Below are 22,163 nucleotides of genomic sequence, written 5' to 3'. Positions count from 1 at the left end.
GCATTGTTTTGAAATATCGCCTCCTGCATCAGTATGACAGCAATGTCGAGAACTTTTCTCACGTGCACAGAGAAAAGTATAATTTTTCCAGGAAATAATGAATTAAAGTCCAAATTTTGCATTCCATCTACAAGAAGGCACCACTTACTGGCCAAATTAAAAACAAAACAAAACACTAGAGTTCTTCTTCAGAGAGAAATAGAAGCGAGGGAATGATCACTACGATGGCGTCCTGGTTATTCAGAGGCAGCGTTGCAGGTGGTAGTTGCCTGCCATGATGTTAAACACCTTGAGATGTCGCACACTCTTTGAACACTTTCACTTTCTGTTATTCGCTTGTGATCTCAACACTGCCCCCGCAGTTACTGGTGGTACTGCACCGTTTAGTCCCAAACTTCTCGGAGACGGACGAAATGAATGCAGTGGATGAAAGGAAGCAAGACTTTGTACCTGTATCTAACGTGGGACATACATGAGTCTCTGGGGTTTCCCCTAACAGTCTTATTGTTTTGCTGGAATGGCACATTAGCCGTGACGTTAGCTTCAGACTGATCGCCATGTCACTCATTAGCACACAGTCACATCAGTTATTAGCTAATATTATGATAATTGGGCAACATTCATGTTGCTGTCGGAGTTGGTTAAGAATCATCAGCCATCTTTAATAAGAGGGAGTCATGACAACGCCTCTTTCTGCATTTTCATGTGCACTTTGACTTGCTCGTATTTGCTAATTCAGTCAAGTTCTGCCAAGCGCTGTCTCGTGCGAGAGAATCCAGCATGTGCGAAAGAAAATACTCAGTGGTTTGAGATCATCTGGCCCCATGCTGCCGGATTAATCCCTGAGCAGTCAGTGGCGCTCAGCAATGGGATATTAAAAACTCGTCAGCACTGACAACTCAACAATACATGGCCCCCTTTTGAGGACAGCAACAGGCTGCAATGGCAGGAGAAAGCTCCAGATACCATGATAGGTATAGGAATGAGGGAAAAGTCCACATTTGCTGTGGTTATTTTAGGAGAGAAAATTGGAAATCGGACAAGACAGATTGAAAAAATCAGCATTCACATTATAGCTGTATAAACTGTTATGTTAAGATCTAGGACAGGTTTGTCTAACATAAGGCATCTTGGGCCAAAACTGTACTGGAAGAGGCTCCAATCTGGCCCGCCAAATGTATTTATGCATTGTTTACTTTTGTTTATTTTCTGATCTTTTGGAATATGTTCAAAAAACTTTGGAACAACTACTTCTCCCTTTTTTGTTGTCACCTCTGTCTGATGGTTCCTGGGCTCTGAACCATCTTCTTCCTCCTCTTCCTTCATCATTTCTTGTTTAATCTTCAGTCGGTTGCATTTTCACTTTCATCAGTTTCGTCCCAGAGTTTCATTCCCTCTCACATCCTCCCTTTTATTCCAACTCTTGTAACAAAACTGTAAACTCCAATACGCATAACTTTTGTTGATTAGTCGCCTAAAATCCAATGTATAGACATTGCTTGTTCAAATACTGACATTACCTGCATAAACAGGCCTCATCCACATTGTTTTGAATGTGAATGGATGGACTGCAGTGAGACGGGGATGTTGCAGAGAGTTTTTTTCATGAGCAAGCATGTAAAGATGCTCATTTCAGCAGACTTAAAATCAGCCAGCAGAAACCCCATTAGCTGCTGAGATCAACTCATACATCTCTGTTAATATTTATGATGTGACTGCTGCCGGGACCACAAGTCCTGTCAGATGTTGGAAAAGCCATTTAGGTTACACAATCAGCTATATTGCTTTAACACTTTTTCTATTAGCTCCATCACAACTTCATTGATTTATTTATCTTTTGTTCTTCATTTCCTGCTTTGCTGCAGGCAGTCGGGCCATGAGCAACAGTTATCTTACAACTTTATAGGTGAGATAATAGGCTGGCCAGCAAGATTCTTTATGTTTAAGGTTATGGCTCCAGCAAGTGCCTTTGCTGCCCTTTTCAAGTGAGCTTGATCAATGGAATATACACCTACTGTATGTCACATCAAGTCATTAGCTGGGTGTGAAGTTCAACACAGAGAGATATGTGGGATAGCTGCAGCGGGGGCTCTCATATCAAACACTGTATCCCCTTCCCTCCCTCACATGCAGGCGAACACCAACGCATACTAATCCACGCAGAAATACACACACACACCTACACACACACGATCAACTACAAAAACCAAATCAGTCCAGGATTGAAATATACATATGAAAACATGGTAGTTTGCCATTGGACTCTCGGAGGTTCATACCTGGTGTAAAGCAGGGTCTGATGCAGGCAGACCACATATCTGGATAGAAAATGTGGGGATAAAGCACATGCTGCCTGCAAGGGCTTTATTCTGCTTACATTAACATACTAATTAAATCGTGTGTGTGTGTTTCTGTGTGCATCTCTTTTGCATGTATGCAAGTGTTGCGAGTATTGCACGTGCAACAAGCATGTGTTCTAATTCCAAAAGAAGAAGCTCCTTTGTGCCCCCCCCCCAAATAACACTCACCACTCGGAACTGATAAGGTTTATCGCATCTCAAAATTTTAAATTCTCTGTGATTGACGGAGGTCAAACTGGCCCTTAACATTTCAATCAGACCATAACATTTATTTGGTTCCTCATTGCTGCAAAAAGCTGCACAAAGTCTGCACAGCTGCCCTATTGTGAATATCTGCTGACTTGTAAAAATTCCCGTTGCCGCTGCTGTTTGATCTAAGAATAGTGTAGCACAAGAAGAAAAGAGCACATTTTAATCAAATGAGACCATCAATAATTGATTAAAGTACAAGTGAGCGTGCACATAGCAAATATTATGACGTTTTAATGAAGATATAGACAGCAGCACAATGACTTTTGCAGAACATGAACTGCAGATTAAATAAATAACTTTGCCTCTTTCACTTTATTCTCCTTCCTTAGAAAATGATCTTATTGGGATTGCAGGAACTCAAAAATGATCAAAAATGTTTATGCGTCACACAGTTTACTATGACTGCCTTTGTTGCATGGTTTATGTAACATGTAAAACGATAAGGAAACATTTACAATATAATTGCTCTGAAATGGTTGGAGCAAGCCTTTTATAGCATGTCTTCTTTCACGTGAACACAAATCGCAGGTAATAATGAAGATAAAATACAAACCTATTCTAATGAACCACACTTTCTAGAGCTTAATAAGTGCAATACTACGAGCAGTGGTGCAACTCTAAATTGGATGATTGGTTAGAAATCAGTTTATAAGATGGCTGAGTGGATGATACGCTACAATGAAAAGCCATAAGAATTAATTAAATGAATCACATTCGTGATGTGCGAGGGCAGGCAGCACTGCTTCACTGAGATTTAGTAATAAAAGAAAAAACTGCATTTTTTAAAAAAATGTATTTTTGTCTGATACGTTAAAGAAAGCTTCTATCAATACACTATAGAAATGGAAAAACACTGAGTAATGCATTTGGAACACTTCAGAAATGCGATAATTGGCCAGTAGTGATGTTAAACTTAAGCTATTTCTTTTTGTCACACGTGTACAAACATGACCAAAACAAACCCGTTATAAGGGTCATGAGGACAGTGGAGTATTGTGGGGAAATCCGTATAAGATTTAATAATCCAATTTCTAATTAACATATGCATGCTGGTATTTGATAAGGCCCCTCAGATTATGATATTCAAGCTTCAGAAAATGGATTAAGATCATGTAGAAGTGCAAACAGACTCACTGTGGAAGGAGACAGAACCATCACTGCAAGCTGCACCCTGATAAAAAGTGAAATCCCACCAAAGTGTCATTTTTAACCAGTCTTCCCATGTTAATTGCACAACTTGACAGAGTTCATCCTTATCCTGCACAGCCCTGAGTCTGATTCTCTTCATTATGCAAACAGAAACAAAAAGAAACTAATCTGCCGTGTGAAAGCTGCTGGTCGAGCTCCTCTACAGTTGTTTCCCTCATTTTTTAATACAAAAAGTAATTGGCTTGCCAATGTGATTTGTGAAGACTGATTGTAGCCTCTTACTCTGTATTGAGAGGAAAAACGTGAATCCCCATGATACATGTTAGAGGATCCTATCATCTTGAGTTATTAAAATAAGTAAGGTTCATTCTGCACACGCACACACACACACACACACACACACACACACACACACACACACACACACACACACACACACACACACACACACACACACACACACACACACACACACACACACACACACACACACTCTCTCTCTCTCTCTCTCTCTTCGTTTCTCTTCACTCACCACTCCTGCTGCGCAGCATCCTGGCTGAGACGCCGTTGGCTCTCCCTCCGCTGGGCGAACTGGCCGTGGCATTTTCCACTGAGCTCACCTCAGCTCCCTGCTGCTTCAGCAGGTCTGTCAGTGTCCTAGACACACACACACACACACACACACACACACACACACACACACACACACACACACACACACACACACACACACACACACACACACACACACGCACACACACACGCACACACACACGCACACACACACACACACACACACACACACACACACACACACACACACACACACACACAGGAGAGAGCAGTGCTTAGGGTTCAGGTGGTGACCTGTCAGATTGACCACGTTTACTCATACAAACATTAACCATAAAACAGAGAATCTCTATCAGTTTCCACATAGTAGGGCCCATCAGTGAGTCGACATTGCCCCGCCTATCATTTGATGTAATCTGTGTGATATTTGATGCATGAAGGAAAACCCAGAATGATGTCAGTAGTTAAATCTATCAGTTTTATGTGCTTAGTTTACACACTTAACATATGGATGATATGGGACTAATGTAGCTGGGGAGTGATTTGTGTGTATAGGGAGGATCTTTTTATTTGTGTGTATATTTAGATTTGTGCCAACACCATTTTAAGTGTGAGGATATTTCTGTGTTAAGATGTCAGTGGTTCTGTAATGTAATTTGTATGTGTGTCTACAAGTCTCTGCACATTTCACTCTCTCCACCTCCACCTCAGAAGGGCGTCTTCATCAGTTGTTTGCTACATTTGGATTATGGTAATCCAAGACAGATTCCATTGCCTTGACGCTTTAATCAAAAACATGACCATGTAGCCTACTTACTACAAGCAATCGATTCCATCAACCTCGCTTAAACATCTTTTGCTACTAGTAAATGATCACACAGTGCAGACCAAAGCATGACTTCAGTCTGCCTGCATGCAAATGTAAAAACATGCACACAAAATCCATATACAAATTTTTGTTGTGGCTGTAATGTTGCATATACCCGAAATTGATTATGCAGCCAAATATGAACGCATGCATCCACATCAAACTTGAAAAAGAAACTGTAATCACCACACTTCAGCTTGACCACAGTGACTGGTAGTTTAGATTCAGTCAAGCGACCCTTTGCATTGATTCGGCAGGTTGTCAGTGTGTTTATTTTAAATGTGTTGGTCACTCTTGCCGGGGTCGTGGCACAGCTCCACACTGAAGCTCACCATGAGGAAAAAAGTAACATCATCTGGAGTGTAATCAGTCTCCTGAGAGCGATTCCCCCTACAGCTGGCACCCCGGACACACACACACACACACACACACACACACACACACACACACACACACACACACACACACACACACACACACACACACACACACACACACACACACACACACACACACACACACACACACACACACGCAGGTGGTTCATTTACAGGACATTCCCTCATCCCAGGGGGCGCTGTGTTCATCGAGCGTGTGAAAATGGGTCAACATGAAAATGTTTTGCTTATGAATCAAATACACCCTCTCCATCAACTGGCCTGTGGATTAAGACAACGTGTCATGTTATTATGTTATACTTATATATAAGAATTCAAGTGTAAATGATTCATTGATTGTTAGACTGCATTGAGTCAAACAACTATGGCAACCATCATGGATCCTGTGCTGAATGACATACCGTTTGTAATCTTGTGATACTGGTGAAAAAAAGTAATGGATACTCTCCACAGATGCTCTTATTGAGTGTGCTCAATAATATAATGTATACCATTTTGTGTAATGATTGGAAATTGACATATTTTGATAGTTCAATATGAGGGTGTAACAGAGTCAGTGGACCATTTAACATCGCTCTGCCACACCTCAGTAATGGAAAAATCTTTCTTTGCGTTTTGGGCGTCCATTACCCGACAACGGTGATCAGAGCCACTGAAAACAAACTTTTTGAAAACAGCTCTCAAGGAGGAACTTTTCGAAAATACTCTGACTCCATCGCCGTGGAAATGGGGGAAAACTATTTTTTTTAAATGCTGCTGCTCTGCATGTGCACCACGACTACAAGTAAATAGTTCTTCTGCACATGCACAAGTCAATAGAAAATAACAACAATGTTGGCCTCCAGAGTGTCATGACTCCCACCCCATAGTCTCCTGGGACTTGATAGTTCTATAGTTGCGAGTCTCCGGAATAGTAATCCAACTTTGTCATCTGACCATACGAATGTCAGTTTACTTGCCATTGTTAATGTTCATAGCGTATTGTTCTCTGTACACGTGTGTGTGGTTTCATTACAATGACAACCAACTAGTGGCCCAACATGCCAACTACAACATTTTCAAAATAATGTAATGCTGAAAATAAAACTCATAAACGATGCGTTTTGACTTGAAATGTTGTTGTGTAAACAAGACCTGTCTGAAAACTGCCGAATCTCATTGATTAAGCGCTGTTGTTGATGAAAAGCGTGCATATATCGGTTCTAATCTGGTGGAAGACTGAAATAATCATTTGTATCATGTAACCTTGAATTCATGAGATTTTTGTGTCAGTATTCCAATAAAAACAACACATTTATCAGCCATTGTCCATTGATGGTATTGGCACACTGACACTTTCCTCTCTGAGTGCACAGTTGAATGAAAACTGGCTCATGTTGTGTGTTTTGTTCAGTGCAGCTTCTTGGATAACTTCCAGTTGGCTGTGTTTGACCCACGGCCATTTGTTCACTGAGTGACATATGTGCAATACGGGCACATCTGGACTCAGTATTTGATTTGTTTCAATCTGCTGACAGCATGCAAATACAACAAGTGAGAGAGTATGTTCAGGTTAACCCAGTGGCGGATTTCGCTGTGGGCGAAGTGGGCAGCTGCCCAGGGCGCTAACTCAACAGGGGTGCACCGTGCACCGGCTCAGATACGGTCTCGTGATGCCGCCCTGTATCTGCACAGGGGTGGCTGTTGTCCGTGGGCCCATCGCGAGTGGGGTGGGGGGGGGTGGGGGTGATTGGGGGTGGGGGGGCAGGTCCGTCACTGGTTTAACTCGAGTCACATGGATAAACAATAATAATTCAAACACCGGTGCCTCTGTTGTGTTCATGTTGTCTGTTACACCCTCAGCAGACTCACACATGCACAAGGACGCAAAATACACACACACACACACACACACACACACACACACACACACACACACACACACACACACACACACACACACACACACACACACACACACACACACACACACACACACACACACACACGGCATGAGTGCATGATGAGCCTGGCAAATGCAGCCAGAAGCAATATATTCACACACCACCTGCCAAAAAGTAAAAGTGAGTCCCTTTGGCCACTTCTCCACTCCGCTATCCGAAGCTGTGATGATGTGCGTGAGTAACAGTGTCACAGAGGCAGGACAGCAGCTCCTGCAGGGATTGTGTTATGGGCATGGAGCTGTTTTTATGTCCGATATAATCCCATTCGTCATCACGCACACGTAGATCCTGTGATGAAATGGGTGTAGTTTGTTTGCATTTGTGACCTTGTGTTTGACTCCTTAGACCTTATAGAGTGGAAAAAGAGTAACATAGTGCAAAAAAGCATTGTGATTTCTGTTACTGTAACCACAGATCGTGTCTGAGGATGAGTTCGAAATATATTGGTATCTTTTTAACAGTCTGAGTGGCACAGTCTATGTATATACTGTAGTTTATGGTCAACCCTGTGGATGCGCGCAAGATGGACCTTTAAATGCATCAGTGTTATCGCCCACTGCCTTTTATTTCAATAATTGAAAACAAAAGAAATACTACGAACAAATGAAACTTCATGACAATATCCTTGGAGACACTTGACCTTAAAAGCTGATTGGTGCAAAGCTATTCGAGCAGTGTGTGTTTTGACCCCAGAGTATTGGCATGATACAGGATAATGTTTTGCATTCTGAGCTGGGGAAGCCAATAAAAAAGGAAAAAGTATGTTTTGTGAAAATCGTTTTGGTGAAATCTATGATTCTATGATGATGTAATGGTGGGTGTTCATGCTAAAGGTTGTTAAAATAATGAGATCATTTTCACATGTTTAGATAACTTTCTAATGTCCGCTGTTGATGTTCAGCTACAGTCACATTCACCGGGTTCCATATGTGCTCATCTACTTCATCCGCACCGACAAATTGCACCAATATTAATTCTTTCTAATCAATTCAGATCTTGAGCCTATTATCAGTCCTCTCACTTCCACCCTGCCAGTGTGTGTTTCTTTGTCACTTTGTATTAGATTAAGATGGGAATTTCTCCCACTCCTAAACATTCAAATCGCTCAACAAAAAGATGAATAATTCCCAATTTCACTTTCTCTCCTCAAGATTTAATAGTTTTTTTTCCCACCTCTGTGCCCCCTCCTTACCTAAACCCAGTCCTAAATCTGTCTCTTTCTCCTCTCGCTCTTCCTCTCTCTGCTCCTCATCCCCTCTCTGACTCATTACCGTGTGGCGCCTCGAGCCTCCGCGCACTCTTCTCTTGGCTCGCCGCTCAGACAACTTGCTGATTTGGACTTCTAATCCGCAACCAGATAAAAAATAAACACCTGTCTGTAGGCTATGTAGTGTTGATGGAGCTCCAGAGGGATCAGAGATCCTGTGGAGGCTTTTAAAGAGAGTGAAGCTTTAAGATTCATGCTCATCGGCTGGGTTAGATCAACATAATTAGTCAATGACAATCAGTGATACCCCCATTTTGTCTTGTCTGTTCTTATTGTTTTGATCCTTTTTTAAACTACAGTTACTTCTCTGTAAGGGTGAATGAAAGGTCTTCTCTTAAATTCATGAAAATCTCCAGTGTTCATTGTTTTGTAAACTTTGTTATGTGTGATGAAATACCCTCCACAGTACCTTATGCTCGGCTTTACAACACTCACAAATGAGCAAGAATAATGTTAGAAATACATATAAGAGCTTAATATGAAAATAATGTAACGACAAATACACGTTGGAGCCGTTTTGGTCAGATGCTAAAGTGTGAATGCTGTCTTTTAGGCCCCATTTACACAACGTTTTAAAGTGAAAACTGAAAACTTTCATTGTGTTTTGGGTGGTAGTTTATCTGACAACGGTGCTCAGCCACTTTTTTTAAACGGCTCCCAAGGTAGAAGTTTTTTAGGATTATAGAATTAAAACACAGAAAATTTTGTCTACAAATGTCTAAAATAAACATATATTGGGTTTTCTCTTCCTCTCCAGTCATAATCATCCTTAGATTCACACTTAAAATAATCTCAAACTTGACTGGTACTGATGTTTCATAGGCTCAAGTTGTAAACCAGAAAAAAACTTTCACAAAAGAAAAATGTCTTCTCGTATTTGCATAAGATCATAAAATTCATGGTATGTAACCAGGTCAAGTCAGCACCCAGCAGACCATTGTCCACTTCCACGGGGCTCTTTTGCCCTGCATTAGGTTCCTCAGGCAGTGTTCACTCAGGGAGTTATTGAATATACATACAGACGCTCATATATTCCCTGAGTAACCTTCAGCTTACATCTCCCACGGCTCTTTGTTCCTCTATAGCGTAGAGGCATCGTGCCTGAGATCTGAGGGGTCGTGGGTTCCTCCGCACTCTCCCGTCACATTACAGCCACACTGAGATGAGACTTTACTAATGTCCTGTAACAATCAATTACTCCTCCCACATCACCTAGATTACAACACGCTGTCCGTCTGTGTGTCTGCAGCGTGACTCCACAGATCGCTCTAATGGGAAATGTTCTGGGAACTGGAATAGACTCAGGAAGTACAGTACAGTGTATGTTTCCTCTACATCCCCGGGCTTTATTTCTGTATTAATGCACATGGTATTGATCCTGTAACTGCATGTTGCTACACTTTGATAAATATGCCACAGTTTTATATCTGTGCTTTCAGTAAGTTAAAGTTGAAATCCTGTCTCCATTCAAGTGTTTGTTTCTTTGTGTGTTGAAATTCTCTTTTTTTCAATATTACTATGTGATTGGGCAGTCATACTTAGAAAGTCCTAGGAGTTCCGGTAGTTACTTGTATAAGGGTATGAAGGTGTGTTTCTTTACCGTCTGGAAGTTTTGTTTTCATTTCCTGAATGTGAGTTATGCTTAATAGAAATGTATATGCCATATCCTGTCAGCAGTGACTAAAAAGGGTTAATGAGCGACTCTATGATGGGGAATTGTGGATGATCGCCCTACAATGAAGCTTGGGAAATTTTGCGTATCAATTGAGAAATGGTAAAAAAACAACCTAGAGTATCTAACATATCAAACATCAGTTTCAAAGTACAGTATGTTTATTTATTTATTTTTAAAACAGTATTGAAGTGATCTTTAGTTATTTTTTTCTTTACTTCCATATGTAAATTTTATTTTCTCTAGTTTGCAGCACCATTTATACTTTGTTTACACATTGTTTACCTGTTGATTCCCTACACTTGCACTAACGAAACACACAGATAGTCACAGTCCGGTGTCATGATCCTATTGTGCACTTTCCAGCATTTCCCTGATGTGATTTAACAGAACAATTGAACTAAAGCGGCTGCTGCAGATTTCTCTGAGCCACGTCCTTCTTGGTTGCCCCTGCCCTCTTGTCACTCATCGCTCCCTCTCATTTTCTGAGGTACAGTGAAAATCAGCCTCAGTGTCAAAGACGATTACTGATTCAGAGTGACAAGATGACAAAGTATGCCCCAAACACACAAATACACAGAGAATATATTTTGGGGACAGTGGACTGGTACTTCGGTTTTTAAATATCTTTGTTCTGGAGGGTCTCCATATGCAGTTTTACATCTTATCTCGTCCACAGTATATTGACAACTACTAAAGCATATATCTCTAAATACTAATCAGTATCATTTTAGACAACACCTTGTATTTTCTCATGCTTTCTAGAAAACAAATGTTTATGCTCAAGACCGACGTGAATATTAAATGAAATTATATTAAATGAAAATTACATAATCAGAAACTTCCTCCTGTTATTTTTAGTGTATGTGAAAATGTGTACAGAATAGAAATTACTTCTTTTTATTTGTTTAATTCACTGTTGTTCTCATGTGCCACAGGAAGAAATACGTTTGAAAAATAATTTAGATTTAAATCTGACGCAGAGCGAAGTGGACGGAACAATTTCTACAACTGTGAGAAGCTAGGTGATTGAATTTACTGACATTTAACTGTTTGGGCAAATTAAAATGCCTACTGGCACAGAGGACACCATGTGGGCTTTTCGTCACGTCTCTTGCTTTGAAATAAAAGAGAAGTTTTGTGATTCTGATGTAGGGTTTAGTCCAGTTTTTCAGTAGTTCGTATTTAGGGTGGCTTCTTTTCATGCAGATAAGCTGACTTATTCCCATCATGAAGACGCCTTGAAATATAAGAAATGCTGAATGAAAAGTTGTGGAGCAGCGTACATAATGAGCGGGGCTGTTTTTAGCTGGTTTTCATGGCTGTTTGAAGCTGCAGACAGATGGCCCATTAGAAGTTTGGAAGACAGATGAAATGAAGCTACGGGGGCCAACTCACTGTTGGTCCTACAAACTTCACTTTTGACTGATACGAGTTAAACTGTGACTAACAAAATCTTTCTGCTCGGATGAACTATTTTAAACTAAATTCTCCTAATGCCACCTTCGAGATGTGACAGCTAAAAATGCTGCCAATCTTTTGGCTTTATACAAGAAAACAGCACACAGACCAAACTCTCCTGTCAGTGGGCGCTGACCCACATTTGAGTGTGTGTGTGGGCCCGGTAAAGCCTGGCAGGACTTAAGCAGGAGAGAGGAAGGTAAAGCAGCTGGAGGGTGGAAATTGTCACATCTGATACAGCCGGGAATCTGTCAGCTTACATGTCCTTTCACTCGGGGACGAGCGATGACGGAGGCGCACACATGTGTGTGCACCTCAATGCATTTGTATGCCGTTGTACATGCCTGCCGATATACTTGCGTACACACACACACTTTTGGTGGCAGGTGAGAGTTGATAGAGAGTGACAGCCTGATGCTGGAGGTGATCAGAAGACGGAGGGGAGCGGGTTGTTAAAGTGGAGCAGAGAAGGGGCTGGACTTTGATTTAAAACTTCAGTCTTCTTCCTCTGTGTTTTTGAAATCGCACTCTCTATAACACATATGATCTTGAAAAGCTGCAGAGGGTGTGATGAAAATCAATTCATTAGCAGTTCACTGAGTGAGACCTCTATTACTACGTTGCCCTCAGAGAACAATTCTATTCACATTACTGCTTTAGTTGTTGTTTATATTAGAAAACTGGACAATGTTGTAATGAGGGAACCCTCTGTTAATCGTGTGCTGAATTTTGTACCTGCCGGCTAAGACAGCTGATTAAAACCAGAGGAACTCATAACGCTCATCGCTTAATTGCTTTCTAACAAGTCAGTAGATTAAAAAAATCAAATATTCAACTTTCTTGTTAGCTAGAATATCAATTCAAATACATACATCATAATGGAACTGTTTGATAATACTGTGGTCGTCTTACTGGATGATGAGTCTAAAAATGGTAAATACGATCCAAAAGTATGATTTTGCACCTTCAAAGTGTTGACCACTTTGCTCAAAATGCTCCAGTGCATTACTATAAATCCAATTAAAGTGCTAGAAATGCAATGCACTTGAAATATTAAGCGTGACACTATATTAAGAGATGTTTTGATCTTGGAGTGTGTCGGAGGATAGGAGGTTGGGGTTTTCGGCGGGTGAAATGGAAAAGTGATCCCATCTGTTGCATGTGGGGGCAGCCCATGTGTACCCTCATGTCGTATTGAGTATTGCTTATCTGTCTGCCTCAAATCAGGCCGGTGCAGTAAAACCATTTAAGTGAAAGTGTCCTTAGTTACATAATGCACTCGCAGAAAAGGCTACTGCCATGCACACACATGCAGGACTCAGACGACATGCAAATTGAATCGAATGTATAAAAATGAATATAAATCTTGTATATCGGGAGTGTTTGGGAAGAAATGCCTTACACTGTTAATTGAAGATTTTTGACCAGATTTCATCTGATTTGCTAATTTGGGAATAATCAAATTTGATCAATACTCACACTCTTTCCTCATGAAAAAAAGCTAGTTAGATTTCTCAAATTTTACATACCTAAACTTTATTTCCAACTCAGTATAAGAAGCTTCTTAATTCCTGTTCCTATTATGGTTAGTCAGAGTTGTATTGCACTCTCACCTCATAAAGGGTTAAAAATCCATGCCAGGCCTTTTGGTGTGGTGTTTTAATCGTTTTATCTGAGTACTTCCGTTTCCACCCACAGTCCATAAACATGTGTTTGAGATCAATTGGGGCATTAAATAACCCATAGTGAATTGAACTACCTACAACTACAATGATGAGTCTCACAAAGAAAACCAGTCTGGGGCTGAAGAGCTCGATCATAATGATGGATCACCTAGGCTGTCATGTGAGGGACTTTTTCAACTGCTTTTCATTGGGAAGAATATAGGGAGAAATAGTCCCACACCTCAGATTCGTTTATAGAGCTTGTACCAAAAGACTTTAGGTGCCATTTCATAACACATCCACACATAAGCTCTGATTTTACTTGATATCACAGCTGAAGGGAAATCCTCTTTTGCTGTGGTTCGAAGAAGTGGCAACCAGTTTTAAAGCCACTCTCCATATGTGGAGCTCAGTCATGTCGAACGTCTTCTTTACAGACAACAGACACCCACACTGCATTTAAGTTTCAGTGGAATGCTCATCGACGGAGCCTCAATTTCCCCCACAGACTTGACTGAAATCATGACGGGCAAAGCAGTGAAAGACATTCATATACATCATCCATAAATAGTATCTTAAAATAAGCATTCCCCTAAAGGTCTAAACTATTTGGTTCTTATGCTATCAAATTATATTTGCTTTTGAAAATTAGTTTTGTAGGAATTCCCAAAGACAGGAAGATCCAGGGTCTTGCTTTGGACAACAGGTGGAGCATTGAGGTGGACAAATGGCCTAATACATACATACCGACACAAGCAAACTCACACATACACACATTGAACCACGTGATCTCTGCTCGGACCATAATGATCCTGGACCTCTCCCCCTCTGTGTCAGGTGGATGTTTTGTGTCAGTGCCCTCCTGGCTACCCTGTGACCTCTCAGGGTGCAGCACTGAACCATGTTAATGCAGCCTAAATGCCACCACTATCCCCCTTGTTGTTAATTGAACTAGAAATCACCCCGTATGTGTGTGAGTGTGTGGAAAATCATGAAGGTCATTGGTGTTTGTTTACTATCTCGGTGTAAAGCCAGCCCCTTTCTCTGGTAGAAAGCCTTTCATTAGACATGACACATGTGACCTCAGGCGGTGCTCTCCGTTGCCCATTGTTGGATAAGAATTAGTATAGCACACACACACACACACACACACACACACACACACACACACACACACACACACACACACACACACACACACACACACACACACACCACACACACACACACACACACACACACACACACAGAACCCGGTGTGGTTGCAACAAGCGGAGTCGTGTCGGTATTATAAGGTGTTTGTGTTTTTCTTCATGGCGATGTCTGATTGCAAATTGCCCCATGGGGACTGGTGCTACTGTGGGGGCAAAAGGTCCGCATGAAGAAAATTAATCCATTTGAGCTGAGGAAGGTAATAATAAGATTTGTGTTGGACATCGAGATATGAAAGAAATGTGTGTCGTTCTACAGGACATTAATATAAGCCATCACGGTGTCCCTGTAAGGTATCAAAGGACAGCGTAACGTGTGTGTGTGTGTGTGTGTGTGTGTGTGTGTGTGTGTGTGTGTGTGTGTGTGTGTGTGTGTGTGTGTGTGTGTGTGTATCTGAGTGGAAGATCACTTTTTGTTTCTAACTTTTAAAGCTGATTTGGGAAAACTGGTGTGATGTCAGTGTCAAACATACTCTGCATGCAGGATGCTAAGCAAGAGAAGAATCTGGTGCGACAGACAGAAGAAACACAGGTACACGGCAGAGTGCAAAAGCATGAGGGGAAAGTATGAAATAAAAGCTTTTGGTGGGTGTCTGTATGTATTTTCGCACTTCACTTCCTGAAGCACTTGCTGTACATGAGATCTTAGTTTGCACGTACAATTTTGGACCAGGGATTTATGTCAGCGGGCTAATAACTAAACAAGTGTGCAGGCAGAGCAGTCCAGAAAAGGCAAAGCCATAATCATCGGTGAAATTTGTTAAATCTCAAGGAGGAGCTGTAATCTGTGGAGATGAGCTCAGGGAGGGAGGATGTTTATGCAACTGGAGTGTTTCTATTTCAGTGAGGTGCTTCCCTGCAGGAAATATTAATCCTGGCTGTGTGTCATCCACCCAATGAGATTTGCAGTTCAGGTTAATGGGAGATACAGAAACACTGGTACTGGAAGATGCAGGAAAATTGACTCAGATGTAAAAGACACACAAAAATGAATGACATTTCAGTTGGTGGGATATTTCCTTGCTGTAACATTGCTTCTTGGCAATAAATCTTATAACAATTGAATATCTTGGAGGAGGGAAGATGCATTTGCCATTAGAAATTTGCTCAATCTTCTCTGTCAATGACAAAATGGTTATGTTTCTGAGCTTCGGCTTCCCCAAATAATGTTAGACTTCATTGATCCAATTCATTAAAGAAGAGTCATCATAAAAAGGCAGATTAACCCCGTTTGAGAAAACTACACATTTTTCATGGGTGCAATCCACAAATGCATGTTCCTCACAGATATTGCAACATTTAAAAGAAAACAACAGGCTCTCCAGTGGTATAAGATTTATTGCCGAAAAGCCTTATTACAATTTTAAAAAAAACAACCCACCAAACACAAAGGACAGACAGAAGGAAACAAGTTAGGAGTGTCCTGTACAAACATTACAGATGAGAGGAAATTTGAATAGTGAAGCTGAAGAAGATCACAGTGGTTGAATGTGTCAGTCTCCGTGAGCCCCGTGGGCGGGAAAGAGTGGGGATGAAAAGCAAATGAAAGTGAAAGAAAGGCTGACATGGAATACAAAGGACGTGGGGAAAAAAAACCTCAGGACAAGAGTAACAGACGTGATGAAGATAAAGAGGAGATCAGAAACTGCAGGATTCTGCAGGAGAATCGTCACATTATGAGGGTTCGATGGTTTGAGATGAAAGCTGCACCGTTGACTTGCCGTGATTTCTTGAGGTGAGCATTGTGAATCCTGGACCATATTTTTAAACCCAAGTGTGTTTTCACATGTGTGTATGCAGGCTTGCAAGTGTATTGGGACAAAAGGGAGATGTAAGCTTTTCTTCACCCATTAGTTTTTCTTTCTTTGGTTTTTCTTTACGTCATTGAATGTAAAAAATGGCTGCACTGTCTCGTTGTAAAACCCTGACAGATAAACTCTGAATAAGAAAATCTCACACACGAGCACAGCATCGCTCCTTTAAAAAGCGCTTTACTGCAGCAAAGACAGCACATTTTTTGTGGTTTATTTCATATATACGTCATGCTTACAAGCAAAGCAGGGTGTAAAATACAAAAAAAAGAAAAGAAAATAAATACAGAAAAGGAGAAACAAAGAAAAGGGTAGAAAGAAATAAAGAAAAATGTAAAATTAGAAACATAAAAATTTTGAGCAGATGCAAAAATAAATAAAAGCATAAATGGGGTCTGTAGAAAAATTAGCTTTACAAATATATTCACAACATGCAAAAACATGTGATCATGACTTCATCTCAATAAAGTGGAACGCTTGACACACTTCTAAAGTACTACATTACGATCAATATTCAGCATTTTGCCAGTTATTGATATTTTTCTCTCTCTTTCCCGTGACCTGAACTTTACACAATATCTATTTCCACAATCTGACATTAAATAAATAAAAATAATTAAAAATCCATCATCTCCAGCTCTAAACCAGTTTTGAGAGAGTTGTAATAGGCGGTCAAATTCATATCTATGTTTGTAGATTTGAGGTGAATTTAAACAAATGCAAGCAAACATACACACATGCACACATGTTAGTAGGTCTAGAGACACACATTCAATGTTGGAAGTTGTAAATTCCAAACTGATAGGTTGTGTGTTAACATGTCGATGAAAATGGGATGATTTGTAGGGACTTGTTAATTCCCTTTGTGTCTGACATGTTTTGGTATTTTTTGTTCTTTTCTGCGTGAGTGAAGTCAGAATTTCCAACTTTCCAACGTCCCTGTAATGTGACAGAAAACACATGCAATGATACACACATGTCCATGCATGAACGGATGTACACAGACCCAAAGATACACACACACACACGCACACACACACACACACACACACACACCCACCAAGTTCAGGGGATCTCTTTGCATGTGCGTTTTCTACACAGGGAAATAAGTCAATCAACATACTTCCATTCTCACATGCTTGCACACATATCTCAGTTTGTCTGGCTATCTTCATGAGGACATTCATTTCTTTGATTAATTTACCAAAATTTCAAGTCACAATTAACCCCAACTCTTGACAATAGTCAACCAGGGCACAACTAAATCTTAACTGTGACCATTAGCTGTAATATGAGAAGAACAAAATGAGGCAAAATGTCCTTGTTTTGTAAAATGTCTTCTGTGTGATGGTTTAAATCTCTATATTGGTCCTCAAAAAGGGAGTCAAACACACACACACACACACACACACACACACACACACACACACACACACACACACACACACACACACACACACACACACACACACAGAGTCTACATCCAGTCTCTAAAGGGGGCGTTGTTAATGAACTCTCACAGCAGACGAACAGCCGTCCTCACCTGGAGTTGATGTCAGCCTGAGCTGTCCCCGCCCCTCCTCCGCTGCCCCCTCGGCTCTTCTCTAAACCCAGTTTGGTGAAGATGCCCACCAGCACCATGATGGCCACCACTCCACAGATGATGTAGACAATGAGGTGCGTACGGTCCCGGTCCTGGTCCTCTTGGCCCTCGGTGAGGGTGGCCACCGGCTTGCCGGTGTTGGCCCAGATGGGCGTGTCGTAGTTGGAGCAGATTCTCTGGTCCAGCCGCTGCTGGCGGAACTGGCAACAGAAGCGGTAGAAGCAGGTACCACAGCAGTACAGAAACACACCGGCGTTGCAGTTGAATGGCGGATCCCATTGCCCCATTACGTCATAGTAACCCTGGCAGCGGGTTCCCCCTGCCGGAGGGACATCCTCATCGTCAGAGTCCCCACCGCTGCTGGGGGTGGAGAGCCCTGTCTCTGGAGGAGTGTTCTGGGTGGTCTCCACATAGCTGCTGGTTGTCTGGTTGGATATCGAGGTGGGGACACTGAAGGGGAGGCCCTCTGTAACTGTCACTGTGGTGACTGAGGGGTCCTGGGTGAGGGCTGGCTGAGTGGTCAGAAAAGAGAAGAGGAAGAAGAGAAAAAGGTTGCAGGAGGAAAAGCTGGTGGTCGCCATGCTTCTGGGAGAGCCCTTTTATGTTTGACGCTCCACCTGCAGGCTTCAAACAGAGAGAAGACAAGTTTATAGATAAATGAACACAATGTAAACACCTATTTCACAACGAATTTAAAAACCCAAACATATAAACATGTCATTTTTTTTTTTTTTTTTTTTTTTTTTTTAAAAAGGTGGACATAACATTGCAGAAACCAGGACACCAAAAGAAGCAGATTCACGACATGATGCAGCTATTGATCCTGCCAGCGTATTGAACCTGCATACCAATTGAACCAGTGATGAAAAGAGGGCAGAGGCCGTGCTAAATAGGTCAGCCAGAATTACTATTGAAGATGTTAATCAGACTGTGCGTCATGATAATCAGCTTCAAAGAGAAGTTAGGCGACAGGTATTAACCTTTCCGTCAGACCAGCAACGTCCGACTTTGGCTTTTCAGCAGAGCTCAGCATAAATTTAAAAAAGGAAAATAAAGCAAGGTAAATAAATCTACTTTCTAAACAATGGGAACTGTATTTTCTGAAGGACACTCACCTTTTCCTTCTTTGAAAGCCTCAGAGAGTCGTGCCTCAGCAATTCTTCCCCAAAGTTCAGGGGCACACAAAAAAAAAAGAAAAAAGAAAATCCTTTTTAGAAATATCCACAAACTTTACTCAGCCACATTTTTCCCTCCTGAGCATTCCCCTAGACTTCTCCCTGTCCTTCATGTGTTCTCCATCGTCAGCTGTGGGATGAGCGATGTTGGAAAAAACCCCTGATGCGACACACTCCTCTTATCGTCTTCGCGCTCGTTTACTATCGTCTCAGGTTCTTCTCTTCTTCTTTCTTTCAGTGCTGCTCAGTCAGAGCTGGCAGCTGTGAGTCCGGTCCAGGACTGTCAGGATCTTCTGCTGCTAAGTATGCCGCCGTGATGTGCATGTATGTGTTTATGTGTGTGTGTGAGTGTGTGTGCATGCAATATTATAAGTGTGTATATGAGGGAAATTAAAAGTGAGCACAGTGGCTGCACTGAGCACGGCAACAGTTCAGGAACCGAATGAGATCTCCTCCTGTTTACAGTCCTCGGTGCCAGATAGACAGCGAGAGGGGAGAGGGAGTGAGTGTGTGTGCATGTGAGTGTGTGTCGGGGGGTTATATCCAGCTGCATCTCCCATCATCCCCAGAGGAAAAAAGCCTGGAAGGAGGGAGGGAGAGAGGGAGCAGAGAGAGGAGGAGGAGAAAAATTTATTGTAACTGAGTAATTAGGCACTCTTTGTGTGTGTGTGTGTGTGTGTGTGTGTGTGTGTGTGTGTGTGTGTGTGTGTGTGTGTGTGTGCGTGTTGCTACCGTCCCGTTTAAACTTCACCGCTTCATTTTTGCGTTTTCACCTCAGAAAAGTTTCACACTGACACGGCAATGTTTTGAAAACGGTGTCTGTTTCCATGGAAATGACAGAAACGGCGAAAACGATGTAGCACAGTTGTCGTGTGGACGAACATCCTAAACTCAACAAAAAATACGCATTTGTCATTGGAAAATGTCATCGTCGAGGAAATAGGTACCTTTTTAAGTCAGCATTAAATAAATGTATACAATCCCCCCCAGAATGTATTAATAAAAATAAACACACCACTTGTGTATGTTTTCTATGATAAGTCCTTTCTAACATTAATGTTGTTTTTTTTTTCCCAAGGTGAAGAGATGCCTCAGATTTAATTTCAGCAGAATAGTGTTTACACTTAAAGATCAAGTACGTAAGTCTCCTTCAAATTAATTTGGGTCAATGAAAAATCCCCTGCAGCAATGAAGGCAAAACTGTGTGCGTGTGTATGTGTGCATGTGTGGTCACTAAATGTCGAATATGTTGGCATGGCCCACAGAGGACAGTCAACATCTGGTGCGGTCAGCCCCGTTTATCATCTACTCATGGCTCACCCCATCCCCGTCTGGCTCCTGCTTTTCCTGAACCCCTACCTCCATATTAATGCGCCCAATCATATAAATATGCGCTTGGTGTAATGCGAACCCCAACCTTGTGAGTCATTTTGGTTCCCACAAGAAAGTTCAGATATACGTAGGTCAGAGAATTCATACACACAATCATCATCACCTCCTGATCCCTCGCCCATCTCCCATTTCCTCCTTCTTTCTTCACTGTGTCCTGCGGTGTCTCTCTTCCCTGCTCTTCCCTCACTCCGTAGGCATAGATAACGCACTTGCTTGCAAATTTGTGTGCCGGTGTGTGTGTCGGTGTGTGTGTTGGTGTGTGTGTCGGTGTGTGTTGTGAGCATCAGTTTGTGTCAGAGGGATTCAGGAGTCAGCACGGTCCAACTCCATCTTTGCCTATTGTTTTGTTTAAATCCCAACCTGTGCAGCAGATGCCAAAAACCAGGAGCTTAGAGGGGCACACAAACACACACTGCTAGAGTTTGCCCGAGCACACACACACACACACACACACACACACACACACACACACACACACACACACACACACACACACACACACACACACACACGCACACATGAGAGGTCACGGAGACAAAAATCACTAGTGCATTAATAAAAATGTTTGTTTTTTTAAAAGCATGAAAGTGCACATCAACATGTGCTTGTATGTACTCAAACCCACTCACACACACCCGGATGCCACCGCTGAGGCCAATTAGAAGAGCTTTTCTCAAAGTAAACGACCACATGTACAATTTTTAATGGAATTATAAGCCAGATTGACAAGGAGCTTTTTGTTTTGCTTTCCGCTAATCGCCTCTCCCAAAATCCTCTCCTTTATGTCTCGTCAATCCGGAGCAAACTCATCGTTTCCTGCAGTTTCCCTCAGATTTTCACTGTATTGCGTGCTGGATATCAGAGGGGGGGTGAGGGGGGGTGGTGACAGAGAGAATGAAAAGAGGAGAGTTAATGTAGGGCAGTGGGGAGGAGGCTGACAGAATCGAAAGAAAGGAAGAAAGAGGGAGAGAAAGGAAGGAAGTGGGGGAGGGAGAGGTGGGACGGCGGAGGGGAAGCGACTGGCTGAAGACCAAAGAAGCTGAGAAAAAGAGGGAAGGCGAGTTGATTTTAGAGAGTTTTGGGATTAAGGTGGCAGGTACGGGATCAGAGGATGGGCGACATTACGAGGTTCAGAGCAACTGACTGGTGGGACTTTATCAATTAATGAAGAACTGGACCCACTTTCTCCTCCGCCTCATGCTGACTCTTGACGACGCTGAATTCATACAGAACGGACACACAGATGCATGTTACGTAAGGACAAACAGAGAGCATTGATTGGACCGGGATGCACAGAAGGTCACCAAGCCAAGAGGCTGACGGCAAAACCCAAATGACAGCCAGGATGAGTGTGATCTCACAGC

General features: G+C 41.9%; 1 protein-coding gene across 1 annotated transcript in view; it reads right to left on the bottom strand.

Annotated features, from left to right (window-relative positions):
• shisa8b (shisa family member 8b) overlaps positions 1 to 19,822 on the bottom strand; it is a 39,169-nt gene extending 19,347 nt beyond the window's left edge. Inside the window, exons 1-3 of the mRNA XM_080460023.1 lie at positions 19,348 to 19,822; positions 18,173 to 18,856; positions 4,294 to 4,418 (exon numbers count right to left, since the gene is read on the bottom strand). Coding sequence (XP_080316149.1) covers positions 4,294 to 4,418; positions 18,173 to 18,813 — 766 coding nt within the window. The 5' untranslated portion in view covers positions 18,814 to 18,856; positions 19,348 to 19,822. The remainder of the gene's footprint in view (positions 1 to 4,293; positions 4,419 to 18,172; positions 18,857 to 19,347) is intronic.
• Between the last annotated feature and the right edge of the window lie 2,341 nt (positions 19,823 to 22,163).

Source organism: Lipophrys pholis, assembly GCF_963383615.2.
Source record: "Lipophrys pholis genome assembly, chromosome: 1".
Taxonomy (NCBI): Eukaryota; Metazoa; Chordata; class Actinopteri; order Blenniiformes; family Blenniidae; genus Lipophrys; species Lipophrys pholis.
Note: the sequence above shows the minus strand (reverse complement) of the source record. Positions and strands in the feature narration are given on the sequence as shown.